Here is a 26,593-nt window from a genome sequence, read left to right as displayed (position 1 = left end):
TGCTGCAATATGAGATGATAGTGAAATAGAAACATTTATTATATTATAATAATTTTTAAAAGTGGGATTACTATTGATTAAAACAAATGGAGCAACCATGATTTGATTCTTAATGTTACTATGTACTGTAACTGTTTAGTACTTCATTCTATTCTATTCACTTCTGATAGCATTTAATTGTATTCAACACTATTTAATCTAGAAACAAATTTTAATTATATTTTATTTATAAAAATTACTTTTAGTAGTTAAACTAAAATTAGGAAAATGCTTAGATTTTAGTCTATTTTATTTCTAGAAGTGTATTTTAATAATTACATTATCAGATTATTATAATATATATATATAAGTATAATTATATTAGTATATAAATTATTATACTAAATTATTTAACATCATATTATTTATATTTAAATTACATATGCATGTAAATTGTTTGAGACAATTGGGACATTTTCTAAGATGCAATAAAGCATTTTTCAGCTAAAAACTTAAATATAACATTTTTATACAAAGTAAGTTACCCATGCTATTGGCACTGATGCACCACTATACCATGACAGTTAACTTTTGCACTGTTTGCTGATAACAGACCTTTTTAATTTTGGCACTTGTTCTTCTGATTTTATTTTGTTCTATTGTAATTATTTTAAAATAGTATTTTTGTTGCAATTATAATTTATTCTATTTTAATTATATTTTATTTTATTCTATTCTATTTTAATTGCATCATATCAGATTAATTTCTATTCCACAAAATATATTATATTGCAATTGTTTTATATTTTAACTTAATTTGTTACTATTTTATTACAATAAATTATATTTGAATTCTATATTCTGTTCAGCAGTGGTTGTGTGGCTGCACTGTACTGTGCTGTATTGTTACAGTCACTCAGCAGTAATAAAGCTTTCCTGTTTTGAACCCGCCTCCTTTTTCGTGGCCAACATGGCGGAATACGACCTGACTACTAAAATCGCGCATTTTCTGGATAGACATTTAGTCTTTCCCTTGTTGGAATTCCTCTCTGTTAAAGAGGTATGTGTACATTAAGTGGTTCTAAATAATAATAACGTCATACCGGTGTAATTATGTTAATATAAAATGAGTTTTATGTCCCGTGTGGTGTGGTAACAGTCAAAAAGCTAGCCAAAATGCTAACACGAGCTAGCATGCTAACCTGCTAACACCGGCTGGTTACTTGTAGCAATTGTAGCTAAAGCTAACGGATTTAAAAAAATAAAGAAAGGCCATGGCTCAAATAATAACATTTGCTACTACTTATTAAGGAGAACAAACAAATAAGCATTTGGCATGAGCACAGTGTCGCATCTATATGATAAACTGTGTTGTCTTTTTAGTGGTGTTTCAGTTATAATCCACACACTACAATATGTTCTTCTTTTCAGATCTACAATGAGACCGAACTCCTTCACGGAAAGCTTAATCTGCTCAGCGACACCAACATGGTGGACTTTGCCATGGATGTGTACAGATGTCTGTACCCTGACAAAGAGATCCCAAGCTGTGAGTTCACTTCATGTAGTCTTGATTAGTATTACTACAGTAGAACAATCGTAGATATACAATTACTAGCTGTTCCACTACTGTGTCTATCAGTGACCAATAATTACCCAGCCAACGGCATCCTGTGCTTAGAACCTAACCACTGATTAAGTGGTAGATGTGTATTACCTTAATATGTACATAAAATACAGACCTGTCTGCAAACTAAATTTTAGGCCTGCCATCTCATTTTCTTAAGGCGGGCATGATAGGTTTGAAATTAATTTGATTTGATCACTAATTGATCAAGCAGTGCAGTGACTAACAAGTATATGATGTTACTTACACTTAGACTTTATCATTGTTCTTCAATACCAGTTATGCCCAGATCAACTGAACAAATGCCTAGTCATTGGGTGGTACACTTGTCAGTGCACTCTCAGTTCCGGAGGGTTGCATCAAAAATGCTTCTGGCCTAAGAACTGTGCCTAGTCTAGTTTGCAGACCATATTTGCTGTAGCAACCCCTAAATACGAGAGCAGCCATAAAAAAGTAAAACAGTAATGATGCAGATTAATGATAAATCAGTTTGTGAATTTACAAGTCCTGCACACATCCTCCTGTAATGATGATCCTCGAGTGATTATCAGGGATGCATTTTGCCCTTCTGACCTTGTGTTCGGGCAGGCAGCAATTGTTCACCCCTCATCACCTGAGTTACTGATCACTCATTGCCCTGTGTTCAAACTGGAAGCGGCATCATCGTCTTTAAGCATTTGGTTGCCATGGTTGAACTAATCAAGCAGAAAAACCCTATTCACATTAAATACTACCGATGTACTAATGACATATATAAACTTAAACTCATTAACTGGTAAGAGCGGTTTAATGATGTGCTTTTGGTTCTTCGCTTATATAGATATTTATTGTACCTACTTGTGGGGGGTAGTAGCATCACTGGATTTTTGCTTTTAATGAGCCTAGTTATTAAGTATTAGGTAATTGTTTAATATAAAACATTTCCAATGGTCAAATGGCAAGCACAGTGTGCATATCAAAAGTGATTTTTCGAAAGATGGAGATACTGCTGTTAAGTGCCATTGGTGTGAGTACTGATACATAATTCGTATTGGTGCAACAGAATGCAACATGCAGAGCTTTAACATATGCAGGAAGCTAGACGAAGCAGCAAGTCTAGCTTAGCTTTTAGTTTTGTTTTTAGATATTACACCTGTTAAAATAAGTTTGCTAATGTATAATGATTGGTGATGTTTGAGGAATTCGAGTGAGGACCTTAAAAATGGTCAAAGCAATGTCTAATCTCTTGGTGACTTTAAAATCGAATGCAAACGAAATGACTACCTATAAAGACTCATTCCAGAACGCATAGAAGGTGTGACATAAATTCCCAAACCTGGTTGGTTAACTATGTGAAGGTTTGCAGTTATTGTAATATTTAAACAGAATGATCATGAGAACTGCAGTACTGCAGTATGTTTAAGGGTTTGTTTGATTTGTTTTAGCACTGAAAGAGAAGAGGACTGCTGTGGTTGCACAGCTAAAGCAGCTGCAGTCAGAGACTGAGCCAATTGTTAAGATGTTTGAGGATCCTGAGACCACCAGACAAATGCAGTCAACAAGGTGAGTTAGTGGCTTACTAAGATGTGTGTATGTATGTATAAATGCAGAACTTTTGGTTCACTATTGGCTCCTGTGCCCTAAGAATTTGGATCCTTAGTGAAGGTTTATTCAATTAAGCAGCGTTGAATAAATTACTTTAAAATGAGCTGCAGGTAACAGGTCATACAGGTAATAGGTCAACATTAGCAATTTACATAACATTAAACACATTAAAATGTATGTAACACTTTTCATTATTCATGTAACACTTATGTAATAATTAAAAAACATATAGCAGTTGTTTTTTTACAACTGGCAGCTCTGGTTAGAAGGTGTGCTGTGTTCTCGATCAGATTCTACCCTACTGAAGTAATTACAACTTTTATTAGGGAAACAGCCCTTGATTAATCCACACTGCTACTTGCTCACAATAACAAGAGTATTAAGTCAAGTAACCTCAGATCTTCTATCCAGCCTTTGTAAACAATCCGAACATAAAAATCATAGCAGAACCATATAAAGAACCCCCCTTGTTAACATTTTTTTGGGTGATTTAGTCACAAGTGGGCAGCCAATACAGATAGTCTCATATCTACAAATTACCAGACTTCAAGTACACAAGCAAAATATTCAGTTTTTGTTTTCATATATGTAGGGGTTCTCTATCTCTCGCATGCACAAACGCACGCACATGCACTGTGCCTGCCTGAAATCAGTTAAGAAAATTAAGCCAACCACAGGGCCTGTTATAGTGTGGCTGAGTCCGGTAAGCTTAGGGGTCAGAGGGCCAAGTTAAAAATACAACAAAAAAAAAAGACCCATTAATAATCTTTATTTCTAATATTTATCTAAAAAGTGCCTGTTTAGGTTGTTATAAATATATAATACAGTGGTACCTTGATGTTATTTGGTTCTGGGACTGGCGTTGAGTTTAAAAGACGTTGAGTTTCAAGGTAATTTTTCCCATAAAGATGTTTGGGAAACCTGTCCCGTGGAACTGCATATATTTTAGGCTGATTTAAAATAATGGAGTTTAGGAAACGTTGAGTTACAGGGTACCACTGTATATAACCTTTTTATGACCTGACTGGTAAAACAGAGGTTTTCAACCTATTTGACCTTGTACTGCCAACCACTCGTCTGCTTTAAATGATTGATTTTAAGGTCCGGACAAAGTAGTCCTAACATTGTTGACACTAATACAGATAGATGTATAATAGATTGGTAATGGCTTGGGTAGATTGGGTAGTTCTTTATGTTGCCAAACGAACCATAGACATAAATGTTTGAATCTAAATAAATAACTCATTGACTTTGGAAAATTTTTTCGTTGTGTCATTAGTGTGGCAAAAAGAGGACACTAGGTAAAGTAGCGGTTTTTGCCTTCGCTGTGAAAGCTACAAGAATCCACTAGGTGTAACGAGTGCACCTTACTTGTACTTTACTATTGCAACCATAATCGTTCTGGATGTGTTATTGATTATACTTCAGATATTATGGGCCCCAGTACCAAGTCTGAGCAGGACATGTCATTCAGATGTAATTGTTTGGCAAATGTAAGGGCACTTTCACACGAGAAGCATTTTGTGCTTCGCTCACTGCGAGCCTTGGCGCAAAGTGCTGCTTTTCTCAGCGTTTGGCTTGAGCGGTGCAGTGAAAGGCCATCAAAGTGCGAACATGAGACGAATCTGCATTTGTGTGGAATAACTGTCAAATTCACTCTGAAAGCTCCACATGTATCTGTGTTAAGCTGGATTTTTCTCACTGTTTCACTTTTAAACTTGCGTTATAGAGCCGGGTGCTGAGAAATTGTGAGAATCAGCTTTTCCGAGAGTCTAAAAAGCTTATTGTTAAACAAAAAAAGCTTAATGTGGTTTAATGTGTTACAGGAACAACATAGGAACACTAAACCTCTCTTAATTATCACTGGACATAAGTTCTCTCCACTAATGAAATTCAGTCATTGTTTTAATACAATAAGTCACGGTTGTTTTTCAAGTTAAGCGTGGTTTGTACTGCATTACACTTTTACTGCATTATATCAAAGTTTGTCTCACTGGAGTTGATTTAAAATGGTCAGTGGCAAACTGGGTCAAAGTTCAATCAGGTGAACTTTGAGTGCCACGGCCAGCGCCTAACGTGGTAAAAGTGCACAGTACACCACACTCCACAGAAAACAACAGCACAGCCAGCGCAAAAGCGGTGTTGCAGCTTCTCATGTGAATGTGCCCTAAGGGATTTAAAATTGATGTGCAGTATAGACCTTTAAGCCAGGCTTAGCACCTGAGCTTTCCCAAGATTTGCCAGCAAAGAACAGCAGCAATCTGTTTCACCGGTTGCCAGAGGAAACAAAAATACAGACTGTGGTTTGGTCCAGTTTACATCATCTCGGAGGCATGTAAGTCAGCACGATTATTGGGATTGACGTGTAAAATGGCAGAATGCTGATGTTTATGCGTTCATAATTGAACATAATTATTTTCAGTCTGGTCCTTTTCCACATGTTTTTTATTTGTTCGGGTAAGCTTTTGGTGTAGCCAAACGGCTCACAGTGACTGGCTCAGATTCTGCTACTTGTTATTTTGGTAGTATAACACAGTTTGACACAAATGACTGAAGTATTGATAATAAAAAGCTCTAATAGTTCTGTTAGCACGTCAGATTATGGTGATTTGGTTTTAGGACAAAGCTCTGGTTTCTAGTTAAACATGGATCTGGGTTAATTTTAGACATTTCCAATTTTTTCTTCAGCAGGGATTGGCAAGCAAAGAGTAAGTGAATGAAGGATAGAAAATAATTTGTTAGGCTAATGTCTTTATTCTTCACATTTAACACCAAATGACCAAAATTATACAAGAGCTTGATGTTTTAAGCCTTAGTTCTTTCAACAAATGAAACTCCAGCCTGATTGGCTGCAAGAAAAGAACTTGGAAGGCGCACTGGCGAGTTGTCCTTCAGGGTTTGAGACGCCAGCATGGTCTATGTGAATGAGCCTTATGACCACAAGTTTCTAGAGATGGTGAATGATCATTACAGCGATCAGCGGTAGAGTGTTTACACAGGCATGATTGGCGGTGTTAGGGCAGGGGGTGGCTGAAAAGCTTAGCTAGTGTGAGGTACACTGTGCTCTTAGTGCTGATCCCTAGCATAGATTACCCTGGACAGGGCACCAAGCCATTGCTAAGGCCACCCCCCCCAAGATGCCGGCCATTAGCACGGCTGAGACTCGAACCCTGAGACTGCAAACTCATAATAGCTTAAAGCTGTCTCACTGCTTTCTGTCTAATCTCTGCTTAATTAAATACTGTAGGTTTCTTTTCGTCTGCATTTATACAGTAAAACAAGCAGCTTGCTTTGTTAATAGATGATTTTTGATGTTGGTTTTGGAAAAACAGTTAGTGGCAGTCTGGATTTGTCATTGCCCGTCTGTAATGTGATGCGGTCACTGTTCAGCACTTTTTTTTTTTTTTTTTTTTACTTGTGTGCAACACAAGCAGCAGTTGTTCCACTCTAAAGTTGAGTCTGGTACAATGAGACACTTTGTTTCCTTGGGTTTGTTATTTTCTTAGGAAATTCTACACAATGGAATTCGGTAAAACATTGTGTGCGGGCCCTTGGATGGTGGTAGGCACAGTAAGCATCTTTAGGACTCGGTTTGTTTCACACTCCAAAACAGGTTTATCACAGTCGAGGATTAAGCTGTCGCAGTTTTAATTAAGCTAGTCTGCTCCTAATTAACGAGCAGCTTTGAAGTTTACTTGTTCGACCTGAATATGTAGGTTTTCAAATGGCATTTTTTGGTGTCTGGTGTTTCACGAGTTGGAAACGCAACCGGGAAATGTGGCGCAGGACTTATTTATTTGTTCCTGTGGATAATAGTGTATTTTTTTTTCTTTCCTTGAAGTGTGACTGTAAATGTACTTGTGTCTGAGACATTCGTTTTGAACCGATGCTGTTTAGCAGGTGATGTGGTTCCGCTGTGAAGATTGTCGTGTCTGTGATGTTTGAATGTTAATTCGCCGAATTCTGATAGTTTCTAATCGTCGGATCGTCGGCAGCTACTCCACCCTTGCAGGGAGGCTGCTGCGGTCACTTTGGTGTCACTGACCTGGAGGAGCTGCTATCGAACACTGCCAGACACGTCAGGTTGTGAACAAAAGCACATAGTGAGGGGATGATTTAAGATTGAGGAGAATGAAAGGTGCTCCTGGATTAAGGCTTGTTAAGGTTGCTTGCTCTCTGCTCAGCATGGCAGCATCTGCTGGATGACAGCGTAATGGTACAGAAGTGGTGCGACAGGAGCACGCCTTTATAAACAACCTTTGAAGCTCTCCTCAAATAAAAAAAAACAGCAACCTCCTCGTTGTGTCTGGGTTGTTTAGAGACGCAGTTTCGGTTGCAGGTTCTGTAGAGACTAGCCACATTAGGTGGGGGCGGTGGCACAGAAAACGTGGTTACCAGTCCCCTCAACCTATTCATCTTCCACCAGTCACAAGAGCAACACCAGGTCCATGCGGTCTGGTTGGGAGACAAGTCTGTTTCAGCATCACGTTTTTATCATTATACAGTTTTACAATTTTGGCACCTGTGAATTTTCTCTCAACTTCTCAGTCTAGATGTTTGGTCAGCTGATAAAACAGCTAAAATTCAAATCTGGATCTCAGCAGTGGTTGGCTAGCAAACAAGTTCTGTACAACTATGTATACACCGACCAGGCATTACATTATAACCACTGACAGGTGAAGTGAATAACACTGATTTACCTCTTTTCCACCAAAAAAACATGTTTCTAGAACCGGTTCTGTTCAGCTTTCTCTGAACCTTGGTGTTCTGTAGAGAACCGACGCGCGTTTTTGAGAACCAAGCAGCGTCATCATCGGTGGGTGTTACTTACTAAGAGTTTAGAGCATTAATATCATGGTGGAGTGTGTGGATTATGTGCGAGCATTTGTGCTGCTGTTACAGATGTTTATTTTTATGTAAAAAGCAGCGATCTAACAATCGGTGATAAGAAGACGTGACGTGTTTGTATCAGTTGTTGTTTTCTTTACTTTATTGACGTGAGAAGCGTTTTACGCTTCGTTTTCACCGCGACTCTCGGCGCAGACAGCCGGTTTACTCATCGCTCGACTTGAGCGATAAAACATCATTAAAGTTCCACAACACGAACAAACATCTGTGTGAAATAACCATCAAATCCACTCTAAAATACCACATGTATCTGTGTTTAACTGGATTTACACGTGTGGTGTTGCTGCAGCTCAGGGAGTTGAAAAAGCTTCACGCTTTATTATTCACGTTAAGCGTGTTTCGTTCTGTCCGGGTCACTTATCACGTTATCACACAATTCACCTTTTTAAATGCATTTTGAAAATGTCAGCTGCAAACTGGCTAAACATTTAATCAGGTGATTAAAATGCAGCGATAAGCTCCATACAAGACACCAGCAGACGGCATGGTTGCTAACGCGCTATGCTGTACAACGTGACACGCCCACTGACGGACGTCACGGTTCGGGCTGAAAAACCAAGTATTCTGTGGTGCCAGATTGGCCCGCTAGTTCACTGTCTGGAACCTCTTTTTTCCGGTGGAAACACGCGGAACCGGTTCAAAATCAAGTTCGGGAACCGGAACGGGCTCCGTGCCGCGTCGGTGGAAAAGGGGTACCAATCTCTTCATCACGACACCTGTTAGTGGGTGGGATATATTAGGCAGCAAGTGAACATGTTATCCTCAAAATGGAAGAAGGTGGCCTGGTCTGATGAATCACGATTTCTTTTACATCACGTGGATGGCCGGGTGAGTGTGCGTTGCTTATATGGGGAACACATGGCACCAGGATGCACTATGGGAAGAAGGCAAGCCGGCAGAGGCAGTGTGATGTTCTGGGCAGTGTTCTGCTGGGAAACCTTGGGTCCTGCCATGTGGATGTTACTTTGACACGTACCACCTGCCTAAGCATTGTTGCCGACCATGTACACCCTTTCATGGGAGCGGTATTCCCTGATGGCTGAGGCCTCTTTCAGCAGGATAATGCGCCCTGCCACAAAGCAAAAATTATTCAGGAATGGTTTGAGGAGCACACCTTCAGGGGTCTAGTGGAGTCCATGCCTCGACGGATCAGGGCTGTACTGGCAGCAAAAAGGGGGGCCAACACAATATTAGAAAGGTGGTCATAATGTTTTGCCTAATCGGAGTCAGTTAGGAGTTCATTACTAATACTATTCATTAGCGTAAAATAAAGAGGTGCTGACTTCTAGTTTTCCCAAAGATCTCGACAGGACCACCACTGTTGGCTGGATCTTTTTCTTTTAACTTAGCAGTAACACTGGGGTGTTTAAAAACACTATTTACACTGCTGCACACTCCCTTCATTTGCACAAAAGAGTTCTTTTTTTGTGGAAAGGATTTGAGGGGTTACCTCAGACCTTTGGAAATAGATTTTAGACACTGCATAACAACTATACGCTATTCTACACAACATAAATGTGTACTTTTTAAAGCTATTATGAAGTGTCTAAGTGCTTCTGTTTTTTGTTGAACTGGTCTTGAGGCTGGTTGTTCTTAACTGTTTTTGGGCTTTTCCTGGTATGTTGAGTATGGTGGGTGCTCAGGTGGAGCAGTGGTAAAATATGCTGGCTCACTACCGCCGAGATCCGGAGTTTGATTTATATAAACACGATGTGTTATGTCGGAGGTGGTGGTGGGGCGGTCGTGGAGGCTGAACAGCCCAGCCATTGGGAGATGTACTTGTCATGCGCTCTCACTTCCGGTCCCAAGCTTGAATAAAAATAGAGTTTTGTCAGAAAGGATATCCGGCGCAAAAACTGTACCAAATCAGGTATGTGGAGCAGAATGAGCCGCTGTGGCGACCCATAAAATACGGAAGCAGCCGAAAGAAAAAATAATATTGGTATACAGCCCATCCCTCTTCTAGATCCAAACTCTGTGGAATAAAGTCCTTTTCCTCTCTGGTGTATTCTTGTGGCACTGCTTTTAAACCACTATTATTATTATTATTGCACATTTTTAAAGAGATCACAACTGTAAGAACTTGTCAACCTTAAAAAAACCAACTCGCCGCATTTCGTTTTTCTCTTTCAGGGACGGGCGTATGCTGTTCGACTATCTGGCTGAGAAGCACGGGGTAAGCGACTCCTCTGTCTCCTCCACTGCTCCAGGCAGTTCTCATGACTCCTCGGTGAACTCGGCCATGTTTCAGGGGGCTGGCGGGAGGGGCGGCGCGGAGCACGGAGACGTTAAATGACTTCCCAAAACCTTAACTCATTTTCAGGGCTTTTTATGGCTTGCAGAAATTTTCTGCGGACATTTACATTCTGCGGCGAATTGTTAAGAATAACCCGAACAGCTCGAGACCCGTGGGGCTGGCCGCAAAAATGCTTGGGGCTTTCTATATTTGACGTGATGGAACTCCCCTCCCAACCTGGCATCCTACTGACCTGGGGCCTCTCCTCAGTGCAACTCGGTTCACAGGCCCCAATGTTTTTTAGTGCACTAAAGCAGTGGTCATTCACATTAACAGCCTCTAAACAGCACAGCTAATGCCCAGTACACACGTGGCCTGAAGCTCTCCCAGCCTTCACGCTAGCCTATGGTTTCTGTAGCGGGTCATTCCGCCGAATCAGTGCCATTTCCGTCCTCAGGACATTATATGTATGACTGTATATGAAAATTAACTTTTAATTGAGCAAAGTGTCCTGCACATTGATCTAAATTTAGGATAATTTAAAACGTTAATAAAAACTCCCTATAACACTGAAAACATTTTATTTTTTGATGTCCCCACTCTCTAAAACTACACTTCACAATGAAATACAGTGGTACCTTGTAACTCAACATCCCCTAAACTCAAAATCTTTGTTGAGAAATTTGTACTCTTAAACTCAGCGTTTCCCTTAAACTAAACATGTTCAGTTTGTTGTTTTAAAAATGTATTTATTTAATTTCAAATTACCAATGAACAGTCACTTTGTTCAGAGCTTGGCCTGAGCAATGCGGCATGTCCTCAAAGTGCGAATATGAGACGAATCTGCATTTGTGTGGAATAACCGTCACATACACTCTGAAAGCTCCACATGTATTTGTGTTTATCAGGATTTTGGTCACGGTTTCACTTTTAGATTTGTGTTATAGCTCGGGTGCTGAGAAATTATAAGAATCAGCTTTTTATTTCAGTGTTTTTATATTATATTTAAGTGTCGAAACCAACCCCATTAGTTCACATAAGCCTAAAATATATGCAGTTCCATGTAATGCATTTATAGGTTTCTCAAACATCCTTATGGGGAAAAAATACCTTAAAACTCAACATCTTTAAAACTGAACACCACCCCCAGAACCAGTTGATGTTGAGTTTTAAGGTGCCACTGTATAATATGTAAAATCTTTCGAAATCCTTTTTCCCTGCATTGATCGGTGACTATGTCCCATCTATTTATTTTCCTTAAGAAATCTATATGAATGTGGTTAAAATACACATTAGTCATGTCCCCAGGTTTCCACTGTCCTGTTGCCCTAACATATTCACCCTTCTAAAAAATTAGGAAATGTTCTACAAGTCACATTTTCAACAAAAATGTACATTATCTGTATTTACTGAAGGCCACGGAAAGACCAAAACTAAGTTTTCCATTCTACCCCTGTATGTTTAAGCAATAGAACACGAGAGGGAGTGTGTTATTCGCGATAACACACGACCTCGAGTGTTCTATTGCTTTTATACAACAGTTTTTACAAAATAAAGAAAGAAAATAAATCAAAGAAGCCCTTAATTTCATAATAAATATGCTTTAATATTGACAATACCTTCTGCCAAAAAGTAGTTCCACAACGAATATAAAGTTTAACACTACAAAGCAGACATCCCAAGTTGCAAAAACTCATTTCAGGGAGGTAAGAACAACAAGAAGAAGAAAGCAAGAACCTCCGAAGGGAAAAAAAGAAATAAAAAAACCTCTCGCACACACCAAAGGCTATGGATGAAAACAGAACTACTAGGAGCTGCTAACTGGGCTATTAAGCTAACTGTTCACGTTACAAACACATTAAAGTTCCCTACATAGTGCACTAGATTGTGTATCAGATCACGGATTTATGTTCCCTACATAGTGCACTAGATAGGGAATTAGACAATTGATTTATGTTCCCTACACAGTGCGCTAGATTGTATATCAGATAACGGATTTAAAACGCGATCGGGGAAAAAAGGCTGTCGCCTGTTTGCGCGTTTGTGTGCATGAAGCTTGTCGTTACTGGCAACGCGTCAGCGGAGTAATACAGTTGTGGTGTGAAAAGACCGTGCTGTTATCACGAATATCAGCACGATTAGAACGCTTCTCAACCAATCAGACTGTAATGTCGGAACTACCTGTTGTATAATTGATAATATTGTAACTCTGACTGAGAAGATTAATCTCATTAATTTACATTCCTGTTACCTAATTTTTGTTTTAGTTTTTATTTGTTTATTTAAAATTTTTTTTTGTTAAATCAGTAGTATGTACCCTTAGCATTAACTCCATGCTGCATATATTTTATGTATTTACTAATTCTGTGTTAAAAACTAATTCTGTGTTAAAGTACGGGGCGGCACAGTGGCTCAGTGGGTAGCACTGTTGCCTCACAGCAAGAAGGTCCTGGGTTTGATCCCTTTCTGTATGGAGTTTGCATGTTCTCCCCATGTCTGCATGGGTTTACTCTGGGTGCTCTGGTTTCCTCCCACATTCCAAAGACATGTAAGTGAGGTGAATTGGAGATACAAAATTGTCCATGACTGTGTTTGACATTAAACTTGTTCATCTTGTGTAACCAGTAATTACCGTTTCTGTCATGAATGTAACCAAAGTGTGTAAAACAAGATGTTAAAATCCTGATAAATAAATAAATAAAGACTCAGTCCTATTACTGTCAGTCCTGTTACTCACAGACAACCACCTTCCCTTAGAAACCTTGTAAAAATTAAACAATTTTGACTGAGATTGACCAAAACACATTCTAAATAGTTAAGTATGTGTGTTACTAGATTCAGTGTTGAACAGAGATAAAAAGGGAAGTTTAATTCCATCCAGTTACTACATGCAAATTGGCACCCGTTCGGTGGAATGTCCCTATCACAGCTGTCTGTAATGGGAAACAGAGTGGCATGTGCACTCTACTTTTTTAGGAATTTTGATGTTGTGCTCCTCTCTAACACACAGTGCGATATATATTGGGTGGGCCAGGGTGCTTTGCAATCATACATGGGCGTCTCTGTTGAACTTCATATTGTTGCAGTTGATTTAACCTTTTATCTCTTCCTCGCTCTTCTTTTTTTTTACAGTTCCGCCAGGAGTATTTGGACACGCTGTACAGATACGCCAAGTTCCAGTATGAATGTGGAAATTACTCTGGGGCCGCAGAGTATCTCTACTTCTTCAGGGTCCTGGTAAGTCTTTCACCATACATCCAGCTCTCTTAAACATAGCTGCATCACATTTTGAAATACCGGTCGGGAATTTTATTTGCCTCGATGTTGACCGAGCGTGTCGATCCCAGCAGTGTGATTTACGCTGAGTGAATTATGACCATAAATGAGCTGGCCCCGTTTCTTCTTTTGTAAGATGATGACATTAGACATGCTAGAGTGCAGCAAGTCCTTGTCTAATGGCCAAATAGTTTTATTTTGATAGAAATGTCCTTTGTGGGTAATAATTAAGGAAATATTTCTCGCCTTATAAAAATAAATTGTCTTTATGCTGTGCCGTTTCAGCACTGGACAGTGCCAAGCGCTCTTAGTTATGATTATTAATCGTGCACTTAGAGGTGTGTTTTCATGAATGGAGTCAATGAGAAATTAGGTCGTTTTTTTCCTGAAGGTCGCTGTCCTGAAAATGCGATGTTTTATTATGAAAAATAGAAATGGACTCATCCTTGTATCATTTGTTTTACTGGCATACAACTTTTTTAGTTTTTTTCCCTCCGCTAGGGAACACTTTGTAATGAGTAATCGGTTGTAAAAAGTGAATGTCATGGCCTGTTAACTTCTTAGATGTCTTAAGAGCTGGAAGATCCTGTTCTTGTACTTCAGGATGTGTCCTGATCTGATAGAGTATTTATAATAAGGCTTTAAATGTCTTAAGTGCTGTATCAGATCCATCCCACAATGTTTCCTGTAAGGCTAGAAATTTTGATTTGACACCAGTCATCTACATAAATGTGTTACCTAGATTTTAGATCATCTGAGAACACACAACCACACGTTTAAAATGTACACACATTATTTAAGAGTTGGTTACGGTTCTGTGAGGATTTCTGTATTGAATTAGTATTAAATTTCAAGGTTGCGATTATCTCGGGCTTCTTAACATACCGTGCTATTATGGGTGTGTGTTATACGTGTAGTTTTGTTCTCCTCTGGACCAAACAAGACATCCTGGTATGCTTGGAGGCAAATCGGCGTTCGCTCAGGGCTCGGAAATCGGCTCTTGATAGCTATGTGTGAACTGTTCAACGACTTTGATCACACCCTAGCAGTTGTAGCCTAGCAGTTAGGGTACTATACTAGTAATCATACTAGAGCAAGGCCCTTAGCCCTCAATTGCTTAGATAATATACTGTCACAGTACTGTAAGTCGCTTTGGATAAAATGAGTAAATGACTTACTGTAAATGAAATTTCTAGCATGCTAACTATCTAGACCTGTCAGCGTCTCATCATGAAGTGTGAAAGCTGTTGCGATCAGGTTGTGACGCAACATAAAAAAGGGAAACCACAAGGGTGAGGAGTTGTAAATGTGTGGGGCATAATATATTTTCTATTAGAATACACAGGCATACACCACAAGCTTTACAGTATTTGTGACCTTATCGTCCACGCCAAACCATAATACCAACGTTGCATTGCAAAGAATATTTAATTGACTTTCAACCCTCTCTGCAGAACAGACAATCCCTGCTGAGCGCGCAGCCAAACCCACTCTTTCAGCAACATTCATTACATCTCCTCCTTCCTTTTACGCTACATATCGGTGCGCAAACAACTTTGATCACTCACTTCTTGGTGATGTGCATTTTTGTACATGGTATCATTATACCCCTTGTGTTCATTACACAACATATATTTGGGACACCAGACAGACTCATCTGAGATTCCTCCTGGTGATAGATCGTGTAGTGTGTAATCCCCCATCACATATCAATTCTGTAGTGTGAACACCATGACTTAAAAGACTCCCGATTACAAGAGATCCAGTCGTGTAGTGTGAACTGTACAGCGATCTGACCACTGTGAAAGTCGTGTAGTGTGAACTTGGCATAAGTTACTCATTAGCGTTCTCAGCCCAGATCACAACCATTTCCTAACTTTGCAGTGCTTTATTTCTGTGTGGTCCATCATTCATTCAATTGCATTAATAGAATAGAATAGAATAGAATAGAACACCTTTATTTGTCATATATACATATACAGGTGTACAGTACAACGGAATTCTTTCTTCGCATATCCCAGCTTGTTTGGAAGCTGGGGTCAGAGCGCAGGGTCAGCCTTTGTACGGCGGCCCTGGAGCAGAGAGGTTTAAGGACCTTGCTCAAGGGCCCAACAGTGGCTGCATGGCAGAGCTTGGATTCGAATTCCCAACCTTTCAGTTGATAGCCCAAAGCCCTACCCACTAGGCTACCACTGTCCACATTAACCAATTCACTGGGTATCTTGCACCACCCAGTATCCATTGCAGGCCAACACACCCGCTCATTTACTTACTCATTTACACCTAGGTCCAATTTAGAGAAGCCAGTCTGCAAACTGGAAGTGACTAGGAATAAACCAAGGTCCTCAGACTGCACACAGTCTACCTGTTGCTCTATCTTTCTGCCTTGTGTGTGTGATTTTTTTACACAGTTAAACCAGTTTTTTTATCATATTAGGAAGCACCAGTACAGCACAAACACATCCCCTTTTGGACCCTCTGCTATTAGTTAAAAATTCCCAGCTCTGCTTGGGCTATCTTCTTTTATTTTTGTCTGGTTTAGACAGAGGTGCACTGAGGACTTTGGATTAAATAATTTTCACCAACAGAATACTTTGGAAATCAGATAATACCAAAGTAGGTTTGTGGGGGAAGATAATTGCAGTTCACCAAGAGTACTGGCAGTATCCGCGTTACACATGCGTACTTCTTATTTCCTCTATAAACAAAGAACTCATTGCTCGTGCTCTGGCGTTTGTGGCTTCTCTCCCACTGCCTGCAGAAACTAGTGAAAGATGAACTCGTGCACAAGAGCGGCCGGAGCGTACGCTCGCATGCCGTTCTGTCTGTTAAGCAGACATGTCTGCCTGTAAGAATAAGAGAAAGCCTGGGAATGGGCCGCCTCTGACCCGCTCGGGCTTTCCCTCTTCCAGCTCCAATCTCTGGCGTTTCGGTTGAAGAGAGGCGATTATTGTCAGTCCTGCTCTAAGCTGGGAGTGTGAGAGAGCTTTCATGCCTCACTAAGTTATCACACTCTTCTAGTGCCAGCCTTTTCTCCCACATCAATTTAGCTTGCCTTCTCACATGGATGCATTCATTACTCTCATACTGTTGTACAGGGCTGTAAAAAAATTGCTGTAGCGCGGATGGTGGATTGGTGGGTAGCACTGGCACCTCACAGCAAGAAGGTCCTGGGTTTGATTCCCAGGTGGTGTGGTCTGGGTCATTTCTGTGTGGAGTTACATTGTTCTCCCAGTGTCTGTGTGGATTTCCTCCGAGAGCTCCGGTTTTCTCCCACAGTCCAAAGACATGCAAGTGAGGTGAATTGGAGATGTAAAAAAGACTTTTGTAGTACTTTTATGGTGGCTCATGGGTAGCCACAGCACTGTGGCTCATGGGTAGTACTGAGAATGATCCACCACCCAAATAATACCTACACTGTAGTGGTGCTGGAAGAGTCCTGACCATTAAAGAACAGGGTGAAACAAAGCATGTAGAAAAACAGATGCACTACAGTCAGTAATTGTAGAACTACAAAGTGCTCCTATATGGTAAGTGGAGCTGATAAAACGGACAATGTGTGTAGGAGGTGGTTTTAATGTTATGGCTGATCAGTGTAAACTAAACAATAAAAAAATAATCATATTTGTTTAACTTTGGACAATTTGGACAATGACCTTTTTTGTTTTAGCATTTTTCTCCACTCTGAGAGAAAGTAGGTCAATTAATCTCAGACGTTCAGCTGAAATCTTCACACCAGTTAGTTTCAAGCCAGGCATTCTATCAACATCACCGCCTGGCATCTTGAATGCCTTTTTTTTTTTTGACTTAATGGACACAAATTTCCACACAACCACTTCAATATATTGTGGAAAACTGTCTGAGAATAGTGGAGGCTGTAATAGTTTTAAAAGTTGGACCAACTTCATATTAATGCCCCAGGTTTTGGAATGGATTTTTGGACCCGTCTAACAAGCCCCTGGCCAGGTGTCCACGTTTTTGTGGCTTTATAGTGTAGGCTTGTCAATCCAGTCTGTTTTTTTGAGGCTAGTGAGGTCTACAAAACTGCATTTAATGCTCAATTAACTTTCATATGTAGTTATTACATTTAAAGTGTGTTAAATTGAAAAATTCCAAGCATCTCTTTAGCCTGTGAGTATTGGCTTGTCTTCTCGTCTAGTAAATGTATTGGTACGATCAGTAACTGCAAACATTCTCAGTAAACATGCAATCTACATTGTTTTGGGGTTCTGGGAAATGGTCTAGCAAAAGCATTTTCATTCAATCCACATAGACTAAAGGAGCTACGGACGTGACGAGACGGATCCCTCACGGCTAAAGAAACGACCTCGTTTTCCATTTGATCCAAGAGCATCAAAGGCTTTTGATTAGACGAGACCCCAGTCGAGAGCAACCAGGCTTGTTTACGGCATTGCAAGTCAGTGTAAATAGACCCAAACAGATCCAAAGCACACTTCCGGCATGATTTCGAGCCCCGGCTAACCCGATTTCACGACTGTGGAACAGTACGGAGCAGGCGGAGCACGGAGTCGCAGAACTGGATTCAATCCAACAAACCTTTTCGCTCAGGTTTCCCTCCTCATCTTCTTTCTCCCACCCCTTTATGCCTATTTGTGCCGGACCTCCCGCATCCTAGATGGACGGTACCACGTGAGAGGTTAAACTCTGAGAACTCCTTTAATGTGGGAAACGCAGTCGTTCAGCGGAGGAAGCCAGGCTTGCAAAATCCAAACCCAAGGTCCTGTTACAGTGCCGGTCCAGCGCGAAAAAAGCAACTTATTCATATCATCTGCTAATGCAGGGATTGGATGTTGAGAATAAAGATTAAGTGTCCCGTCGCCTCAGTAGCACAGTAAATTTATTGTTGCTGGTCACTCAGTGAAAATGTGCCCGTTTGGGTAAACCGTGGAAATTTAAGGTAACTGCTGGAAAAACCCAGGTATTGAACGTGTTTCTTTCAGGGCTGAGCTGAATGCCAGGCTGTGTAAAGCTGCCATAATGACACGGAGTCTTCCTAAACTTAGAAAGAGCTGACTTCCAAAAGAAAAGAAAACTTTTTGTAATAAAACTCTGACTCTTTACATTAGAAATGCAGCTGTGTACCTGTTACCCCCTTTTATATTTCTTCCTAGAATATAAATTATACACACACCAATCAGCCATAACATTAAAACCACCTCCTTGTTTCTACACACACTGTCTATTTTATCGGCTTCACTTACCATATGGAAGCACTTTGTAGTTCTACAATTACTGACTGTAGTCCATCTGTTTCTCTGCATGCTTTGTTAGCCCCCTTTTATGCTGTTCTTCAATAGTCAGGACTCTCCCAGTACCACTACAGAGCAGGTATTATTTAGGTGGTGGATCATTCTCAGCACTGCAGTGACACTGACATGGTGGTGGTGTGTTAGTGTGTGTTGTGCTGGTATGAGTGGATCAGACACAGCTGTGCTGATGGAGTTTTTAAACACCATGTCCACTCTATTAGACACTCCTACCTAGTTGGTTCACCTTGTAGATGTAAAGTCAGAGACGATCACTCATCTATTGCTGCTGTTTGAGTTGGTCATCTTCTAGACCTTCATCAGTGGTCACAGGACACTGCCTACAGGGCGCTGTTGGCTGGATGTTTTTGGTTGGTGGACTATTCTCAGTCCAGCAGTGACAGTGAGGTGTTTAAAAACTCCATCAGCGCTGCTGTGTCTGATCCAGTCATACCAGCACAACACACACTAACACACCACCACCATGTCAGTGTCACTGCAGTGCTGAGGATGATCCACCACCTAAATAATACCTGCTCTGTAGTGGTCCCAGGAGAGTCCTGACCATTGAAGAACAGCATGAAAGGGGGCTAACAAAGCACGCAAAGAAACGGATACAAACAATAATTGTAGCTCAGAGACATTTTTTACTGCATCGAGAATATAAAAGTACTGTTTGAGAGGATTCCTCTAGTTAAAATTGAAATATTACATGTTCATATCAATTGTTTTAAATTTAGACTTCCAAAAAATTAACACAGTTCAAATACCTGTCTTTGCCATAAAATAGCCAAAACGTTGCTGATATGGCAATAAACCCAAACAAACACATCAATAATTTGTAGAACTACAAAGTGCTTCTATATGGTAAGTGGTGCTGATTAAATGGACAGTGAGTATAGAAACAAGGAGGTGGTCATCATGTTATGGCTGATCAGTGCATATTTATGTATATATTTTTGGATATTTTTTTCCTGTTACTCACTAGGTTTATATTAAAGATGTTTATCCATGTTGCAAGCGGTGGAATATTTTTCTCTGTCTTCTCAGTTGCATGTTTTTTTTCTACCTCCTCTCATCTGGTTTTAATTTAATTCAGGTATTTATTTTCTTGACTTGTTCATTTAGTGCTCCAGCACCTGTTCCCTCTTTTTCACTGACAAACTGCTGGTGTCTAAATGAAAACGATTCAGTGCTTTTCCACCACTAAAAATAGCCAGTTCTCAGTTCCAGCACCAACAAAGTCTTGTAAAATCTTCATTTATGATGTAAATAACAAAACTCCCTATCTTAAGCAACGTTATAGCTCTTAAACCAGCGGGAGATGTGCTAAATCTCAAAACGTCTGGCTAACATGAGGCGAGCATCGGCATGTAAAAAACTTTTTTTTGTATTTAGATGTTCGTTAGGGCGGCATGGTGGCTTGGTGGCTTGGTGGGTATCACTGTCTCCTCATAGCAAGAAGGTCCTGGGTTCGATCGCCAGGTGGAGCTGTCCGGGTCCTTTCTGTGTGGCGTTTGCATGTTCTCCCCATGCCTGTGTGGGTTTCATCCAGAAGCTCCGGTTTCCTCCCACAGTCCAAAGACATGGAAGTGAGGTGAATTGGAGATACTAAATTGTCCATGACTGTGTTTGACATTAAAAACTTGTGAACGGATGAACCTTGTGTGATGAGTAACTACCGTTACTGTCATGAATGTAACCAAAGTGTAAAACATGACATTAAAATCCTAATAAATAAATAATGTGCCTTATGTTTAATGGCTGTGATGGCTGATTCGATATCTAAAGTTAGTCTATGTCTTTTATGTGTTTTTACGGACCTGTACAGACACCTGCCCTGGCTTCCTGCTATACTCACCGTCTCGCATCAGTGTCGCATTATCATCGCTTCCTGTGTCCCTCGGTCCAGCACTTAGTCTTTCAGCAGTGTGGCATGTCTGCAGCTGATTATCTGCTGCCTTTTGTTTATTTTTGTCTTTTTGTCATAATTAAGGACAGGCGCTTGCGAGGCTTTGAAGTCGCTGGTCTCTGCAGGGATGGGTCTCGTTAAGGAGAGTTTATGTTTCAGTAGCTTAGGTGTCTGTAAAGGGGTTTAAAATGGGATTCAACAGGAAGCTTTCTCTTTGTGGCGAATGGTTAACAGATTAGCAGGGCTATCAGCCATCGTCTCTATTTGGATTCAATCGTTTGAAATGGAAATCGAAGCAGAAAAGCTCGAGTCCAAATGGATGTTTCTCACGGAATCATGGCATCATTACACGAACAGATGCCGATAAACAAAGTACCATCTCGATGCTTTAAGATGGGATTTTACCAGTCAGGTCTTGTAGTGGCAATGTATTCACACCGGGTGAATTCGAGTAGCTCGGTGAATGGAAATGGGCCTGGCCAGACGACGGCTCCCCCCGTGTGACGTCTGGGGCTCGCACTTCCTACACTCCTCCAGGAACAGCCACTTTGATTAGTGTCTCGGCACTCGGGCCTCGTCCCTGTTACAGAACTGATCAAAGACCTGGCACATGTGTTTAGGCCAGCAGTAGCAGCACACTTCATTAAAAAAATGGAGTGAAGGGACCGGTGTGACCCTGCGCTGACCTCAGCACTTCAGAGAGTTTTAGCTACACTAAAGTACGCTGTGCATTCTGGGTAGCTTTATATAGCAATGTATAAGTGGCCCTTCATAAATACTGTTGCTTGTATGTCAGGCAGATTCCAATTGTTGATTGTCAATTAGCACCAGTAGATGTAGATATATAATATCTTAATATCTATATATATAGTAATATATATATATATATATATATATATATATAGATTAGATTAGATTAGATTAGATTAGATAAGATAAGATAAGATTAGATAGATAGATAGATAGATAGATAGATAGATAGATAGATAGATAGATAGATAGATAGATAGATAGATAGATAGATAGATAGATAGATAGATAGATAGATAGATTAGGTTGTGAATTGTGGTACCAACTTAGTTAGCTGTAAATAACGCTAGCGTTTTTGCTAGCCCTGCAGTCTAATATGGAATCCCACCTTAAATGGTTGAGAATCTTTTTTTTTTTCTTTTCTTTTTTTTTTTTTCTTTTCTTTTTTTTTGTTAGCTTGCTGGTAAGTCATCGTTAGAGAAAGACTCAGTGCCACTCTGAGCTACCCACACCTTCTTATAAAGCTTAACTCATTAGCTGTAATGAGCTCAGCAACACCTGGTAACTGTAGTTTGTTTTACTTATGGGTCGACCTGCGTTTCTGTTCATCAGTGGTGATCCCAGGTTGACCGGTTACTGTCATTGCATCATGTGTGTAGTTTAGAAGCTGATATAGTTTAAGTTTGTTGATTAACATGAACCTAACTGAAAGTGGTGCGCTATTCCAAATTTGGGGTTAAATGCTGCAGGACTTGGTGGGACTTGGTAAATGGTATATGGCTCTATATATTTTTTCTGTGCTCAGCGAGTTTAGATCAGAGCTATTTGCCAGTCAGCCATCTACACAGACATGATTGGCTATGTCTGAGGTGGAAGAATGGCTGAAATCTGTCACTGTATTCCTGTGTTTTGCCTACTGTTTTCCGGTAAAACGAGACCCGCCACGACCCTGACCATGACAGATCTGTAAATAGAAATGATTGCTTCTCTTAGCTATTTGATACTTTAGCTATCAGTTTATTTCATTAGCTCACTGTTATTTACCACTAAAGCTGATTTTACATGGATAGCTTCTCTCAAACGTGCTTCCAATGGAATGTGCCGGCGCACTAACGTGACCGTTTTGATGGAGGCTTACAAATCCAGACTGTGGAAAATCCGATTTAGTTCTGGCTACCACCAAAACTAGTTCAAAGATTTTCAGCATGTTTCTGTTTTGTGTGCTAAGTGGCGCTACTAAGTTTGTTTAGTGTTACTTAGCCTTTTGCTGACCCTTCTGATCTTTGGCTCTGACCAGAGCCGTAGATAGAGAGAGTTGCGACACTCCTTGATCTCGCCGCTACGCGGTCACGTGGTTCATGTCACCCTCCAATAGTTCCAAACAAACCCGGCGCTGTCATGTTCTCATATGGGACAGGCAGCAGTGAGTGAAATATTAAACAGTAAATAATAAACATTTGTACAATTTCTGGGTATTTTCAACTGCGTTTACATTTACTGCATCTGCTTTAATATCAATTTGGTATATGAAGTGGAAGATTGATGTTTATAATGACTTAATAGGTCGTTCTTGTTAACACACAGTACATTATATTAGCATACATTACATAATGCGATATCATTAAGTAGTAGAGACAATATACAGTACAGAGATTAGACAGTTTTTTATGTTTTGTTTTTTACATAAACTAATCTCCCTTCACTTTCCTGAGGATTCATAATAATAATCATTTTGGTTAAACACTAAGCCATGTGGCTGGATTCATAAGGTTTACCTGCACTGAATGAACAGATTCATAAACACACTACCGTACCAATACCTTTAACATTATAGTGCAGGTACATGAAATAGCATTAATTCATGTCTTATTTCATGAGTAAGTAATAATTTATTCCTACATGTAATACATGAATTAATTCATAATTAATATGCACTAGTTCATTTTGTCTAATGTAAGTGGTGGACAAGGTACACAAACCATGTAGTTGAGTTGAAGTAGAGATATCCAAGGTAACATATTACTCCAGTAAAAGTAGTAGTAAAAGTAAAAATACTCTTTACCTCCACTAAAGTACTAAACTAAATTTACCTTCAAATGTACTTAAGAATGAAAGTAAAAGTATAATGATTTATTATGGCTCTGATGTTTTATTATCATTTCTGTAACAAGACTCTTGATTAATCAACTTTTAATTAATCAATTTTAGGTGAAAAGACTCGTGTCAATAATTTAGCTTAGCTGACTAAGCTAAATTCAGTTATACCTATTAATTAAGATAAACATGTAACATTTAGTGCTGAGCAAATGCTAAATAATAACAGTATTACGTATATTAATGACATCAAATTCATTATTTTTTTTAAAACAAAGCAACAAACAGCTAAAAATGCTTGATAAGTAGTGGAAATGAATGGGGCTCTATGGGATGTTTGGAACTATACAGAGCTCCACAACCCGGAAGCTGCACAGAAAATATGTCCCGCCCCCTTTCCAACGGTTCCCTATGGGAGTGTCGCCACTCTGTTCTCTCTACCGCTCTGGCTCTGACTAAGTGAACATTTCCCCCAAATTGTAGCATGAACTCTGGCTACTCTGGGGCCTGACGACACATTAAATATGTAAACTCTGATGAAACTCATGCACCTTCCACCCTCAGAGACCTGTTCAGCTTAACCAGGTGCAGGCGAGTGGTGAGAGTAAAACAGCCCTTCATGGGATTCTGACTGTAGAAATTCACGTGCTTTACGATAAATCAGCTGAAGTGTTCCAAATTTAGAAGCCTTTGAATTTTGTGTATCTTGGTTGAGAAGTACAAGATGAAGTAAACAAGAGGAAAGCCAGCCAGTGCTTACATATGCAACAAATGTGCTTTCAGTTACTGCGGTAATCGGGACCGACAGTGGAACGATTGTCTGTGACTGATTGCTTTATCACAAAGTGCAGCAAATGAGATTTTACGAAAAAGCTAAAGGGTCATGATCTATTTCTTCCTCTGTCATGCTTCATTCCCTAAAGATGACGAGTAGTGAATCTGACTCTTATTGGCATGTATTTTTTTTAACCATAAATAATTCATTTATTTGCAGAGGAAATGCATTAATTCGAATGGGGGTTGTATTATAAAAATATACATATACACACAATTACCTTTTTAAATAATATTTAAATTGAAGTAGTATACAAGTACACATTCTGCAGTTCAATATCAAGTTTAGTCTGTGTAGTGGAACTGTATTATATATAAAATATTGACATATCAGTTCGAGTATGGCAGTTGTTTCACATTACAAGGCAATGACGAACTTCCATATTGCTTATAAGCTCGTCTTGTACTTATAAATACTTTACTAACACTGACTGTCTGTTTAGAGAGCGTTCCTGCATTAGCTTGAGTATAAGGGATGGAAATGCCGCCAACGTCTTTTAAAACAATAACCATCCTCTACTAGTCGGCGGTTCACCATCAACCGCATCGCGTCCCTAAGTTTTACATTAGATGCATAACATGCCGTGTTAGCTCAGAGGTTAAGGTCCTGGACTGGTAATCAGAAGGGTGCCTGTTCAAGACCCTGTCTTGTTGGGCTCATGAGCAAGGCTCTTAACCCGTAACTGTGCAAATTGTATTCAGTCATAATTGTTTGATGCTTTAGATAAGAAAAAGAGTGTGCTAAATGCCTTAAATGTAAACATGCCGCTCTATCTTATCTATCTATCTATCTACCTACATACCTATCTATCTACCTACCTCTATATCTGTCTGTCTGTCTGTCTGTCTGTCTGTCTGTCTGTCTGTCTGTCTGTCTGTCTGTCTACCTACCTTAGTTCTTTAGTTTGTGTTTAGCCCTTAAACGTTTTTCATTTGTGTAGCATTAAAGTGCCTCATGTTTACTGGTCAATCTGCCCTGTAATGCGTCCTAGCAATCCTACTGCAATTCAGTTAGCAAAAAGTTAGATGTCAAAGTGTAAAGCAGCTAAAACACTGCTTAGGTAACTGAGTTTAGAAAACTCCCAACCAATTTTGTGGACACGGGTGAGACATGGACGAGAATTTTTGTCTTTGAGACAGAACATGAAGCCTCGCACCGTCGCTGAATGTTCTAGGTTTACATTTAACCATTAAGGAAGACTGTGCTGTGTGTTGTGGCTTCTATTTTTTTATCATTCAATTTATGAGTGTGATTTAATGACTGAAATATGGCACTATTCAGTCTGTAAAATCTGTGATTTTTGAAATTGAAATTAAGCACTTTTCTTATGAATTTGTCTATCCATCTAGTCAGGATCTTTTCTTATTTTGATAGAGGCAGTTTTGTCTTGACTAAGTTTGTGCTTTATAGTGTCTGGATTACCCCCATTAACCTCCCCTTTCCCCAATACACACACCTTGTTTTTAATTCCGAAAAAACATGCTCTTTTTGTTCACTGCTTTGTAATCGGCTTTTTGCAATTAATTTGAAGCACTTAAATGTATAGAAAATGTCTGTGAAGTGTTTTTCTGATTAGAAAATCAAAAAAGCTTTGTAATATCATGATAAATTGACAGTGTGTTTTGTGCTGTATGTGCAGGTTCCTGCGACGGATAGAAACGCTCTGAACTCCCTTTGGGGAAAGCTGGCCTCTGAGATCCTGATGCAGAACTGGGAGGCTGCCATGGAGGACCTCACCCGCCTGAGAGAGACTATCGATAACAACGTAATGCCCCACCACTCAAAATTCAATACTGCACTCAGATTCCCTTACATAGGCCCTGATATCGACTACCTCGCATTTCAGAAAAACACCACCACCACTACTGCTGCTGCTGCTGCTGCGGCTCTTTTTATCCTGTTTATTTCTCTATCTCTATTCTGTCTTTCTTTTTGGTTCATTCTGGATTATTTTATTTTCATTTTTTGTACTAGCATTTGTTTTTAAATGAGGTTGATTTTTTTTTTCACTAAAACAACAGAGAAGGAAATCCTGTAATGGGTTTGGCTTGCACAAGGACCACATTTTTTGACCTCCCAAGCATGTTTTGATTTTAAATTAGCCTGAAAGAACAAGGCCAACCTA

The 26,593-nt window shown here is 39.8% G+C and overlaps 1 protein-coding gene across 1 annotated transcript in view; it reads left to right on the top strand.

Annotated features, from left to right (window-relative positions):
• The first annotated feature begins 937 nt into the window (after nt 1–937).
• eif3ea (eukaryotic translation initiation factor 3, subunit E, a) overlaps nt 938–26,593 on the top strand; it is a 72,262-nt gene continuing 46,606 nt past the window's right edge. Inside the window, exons 1-6 of the mRNA XM_062991325.1 lie at nt 938–1,039; nt 1,411–1,528; nt 3,031–3,148; nt 10,232–10,274; nt 13,467–13,571; nt 26,108–26,233. Coding sequence (XP_062847395.1) covers nt 950–1,039; nt 1,411–1,528; nt 3,031–3,148; nt 10,232–10,274; nt 13,467–13,571; nt 26,108–26,233 — 600 coding nt within the window. The 5' untranslated portion in view covers nt 938–949. The remainder of the gene's footprint in view (nt 1,040–1,410; nt 1,529–3,030; nt 3,149–10,231; nt 10,275–13,466; nt 13,572–26,107; nt 26,234–26,593) is intronic.

This window comes from Trichomycterus rosablanca, chromosome 3 (genome assembly GCF_030014385.1).
Source record: "Trichomycterus rosablanca isolate fTriRos1 chromosome 3, fTriRos1.hap1, whole genome shotgun sequence".
NCBI lineage: Eukaryota > Metazoa > Chordata > Actinopteri > Siluriformes > Trichomycteridae > Trichomycterus > Trichomycterus rosablanca.
The sequence above is the reverse complement of the archived record's forward strand: the minus strand, read 5'-3'. Positions and strand labels throughout refer to the sequence as shown.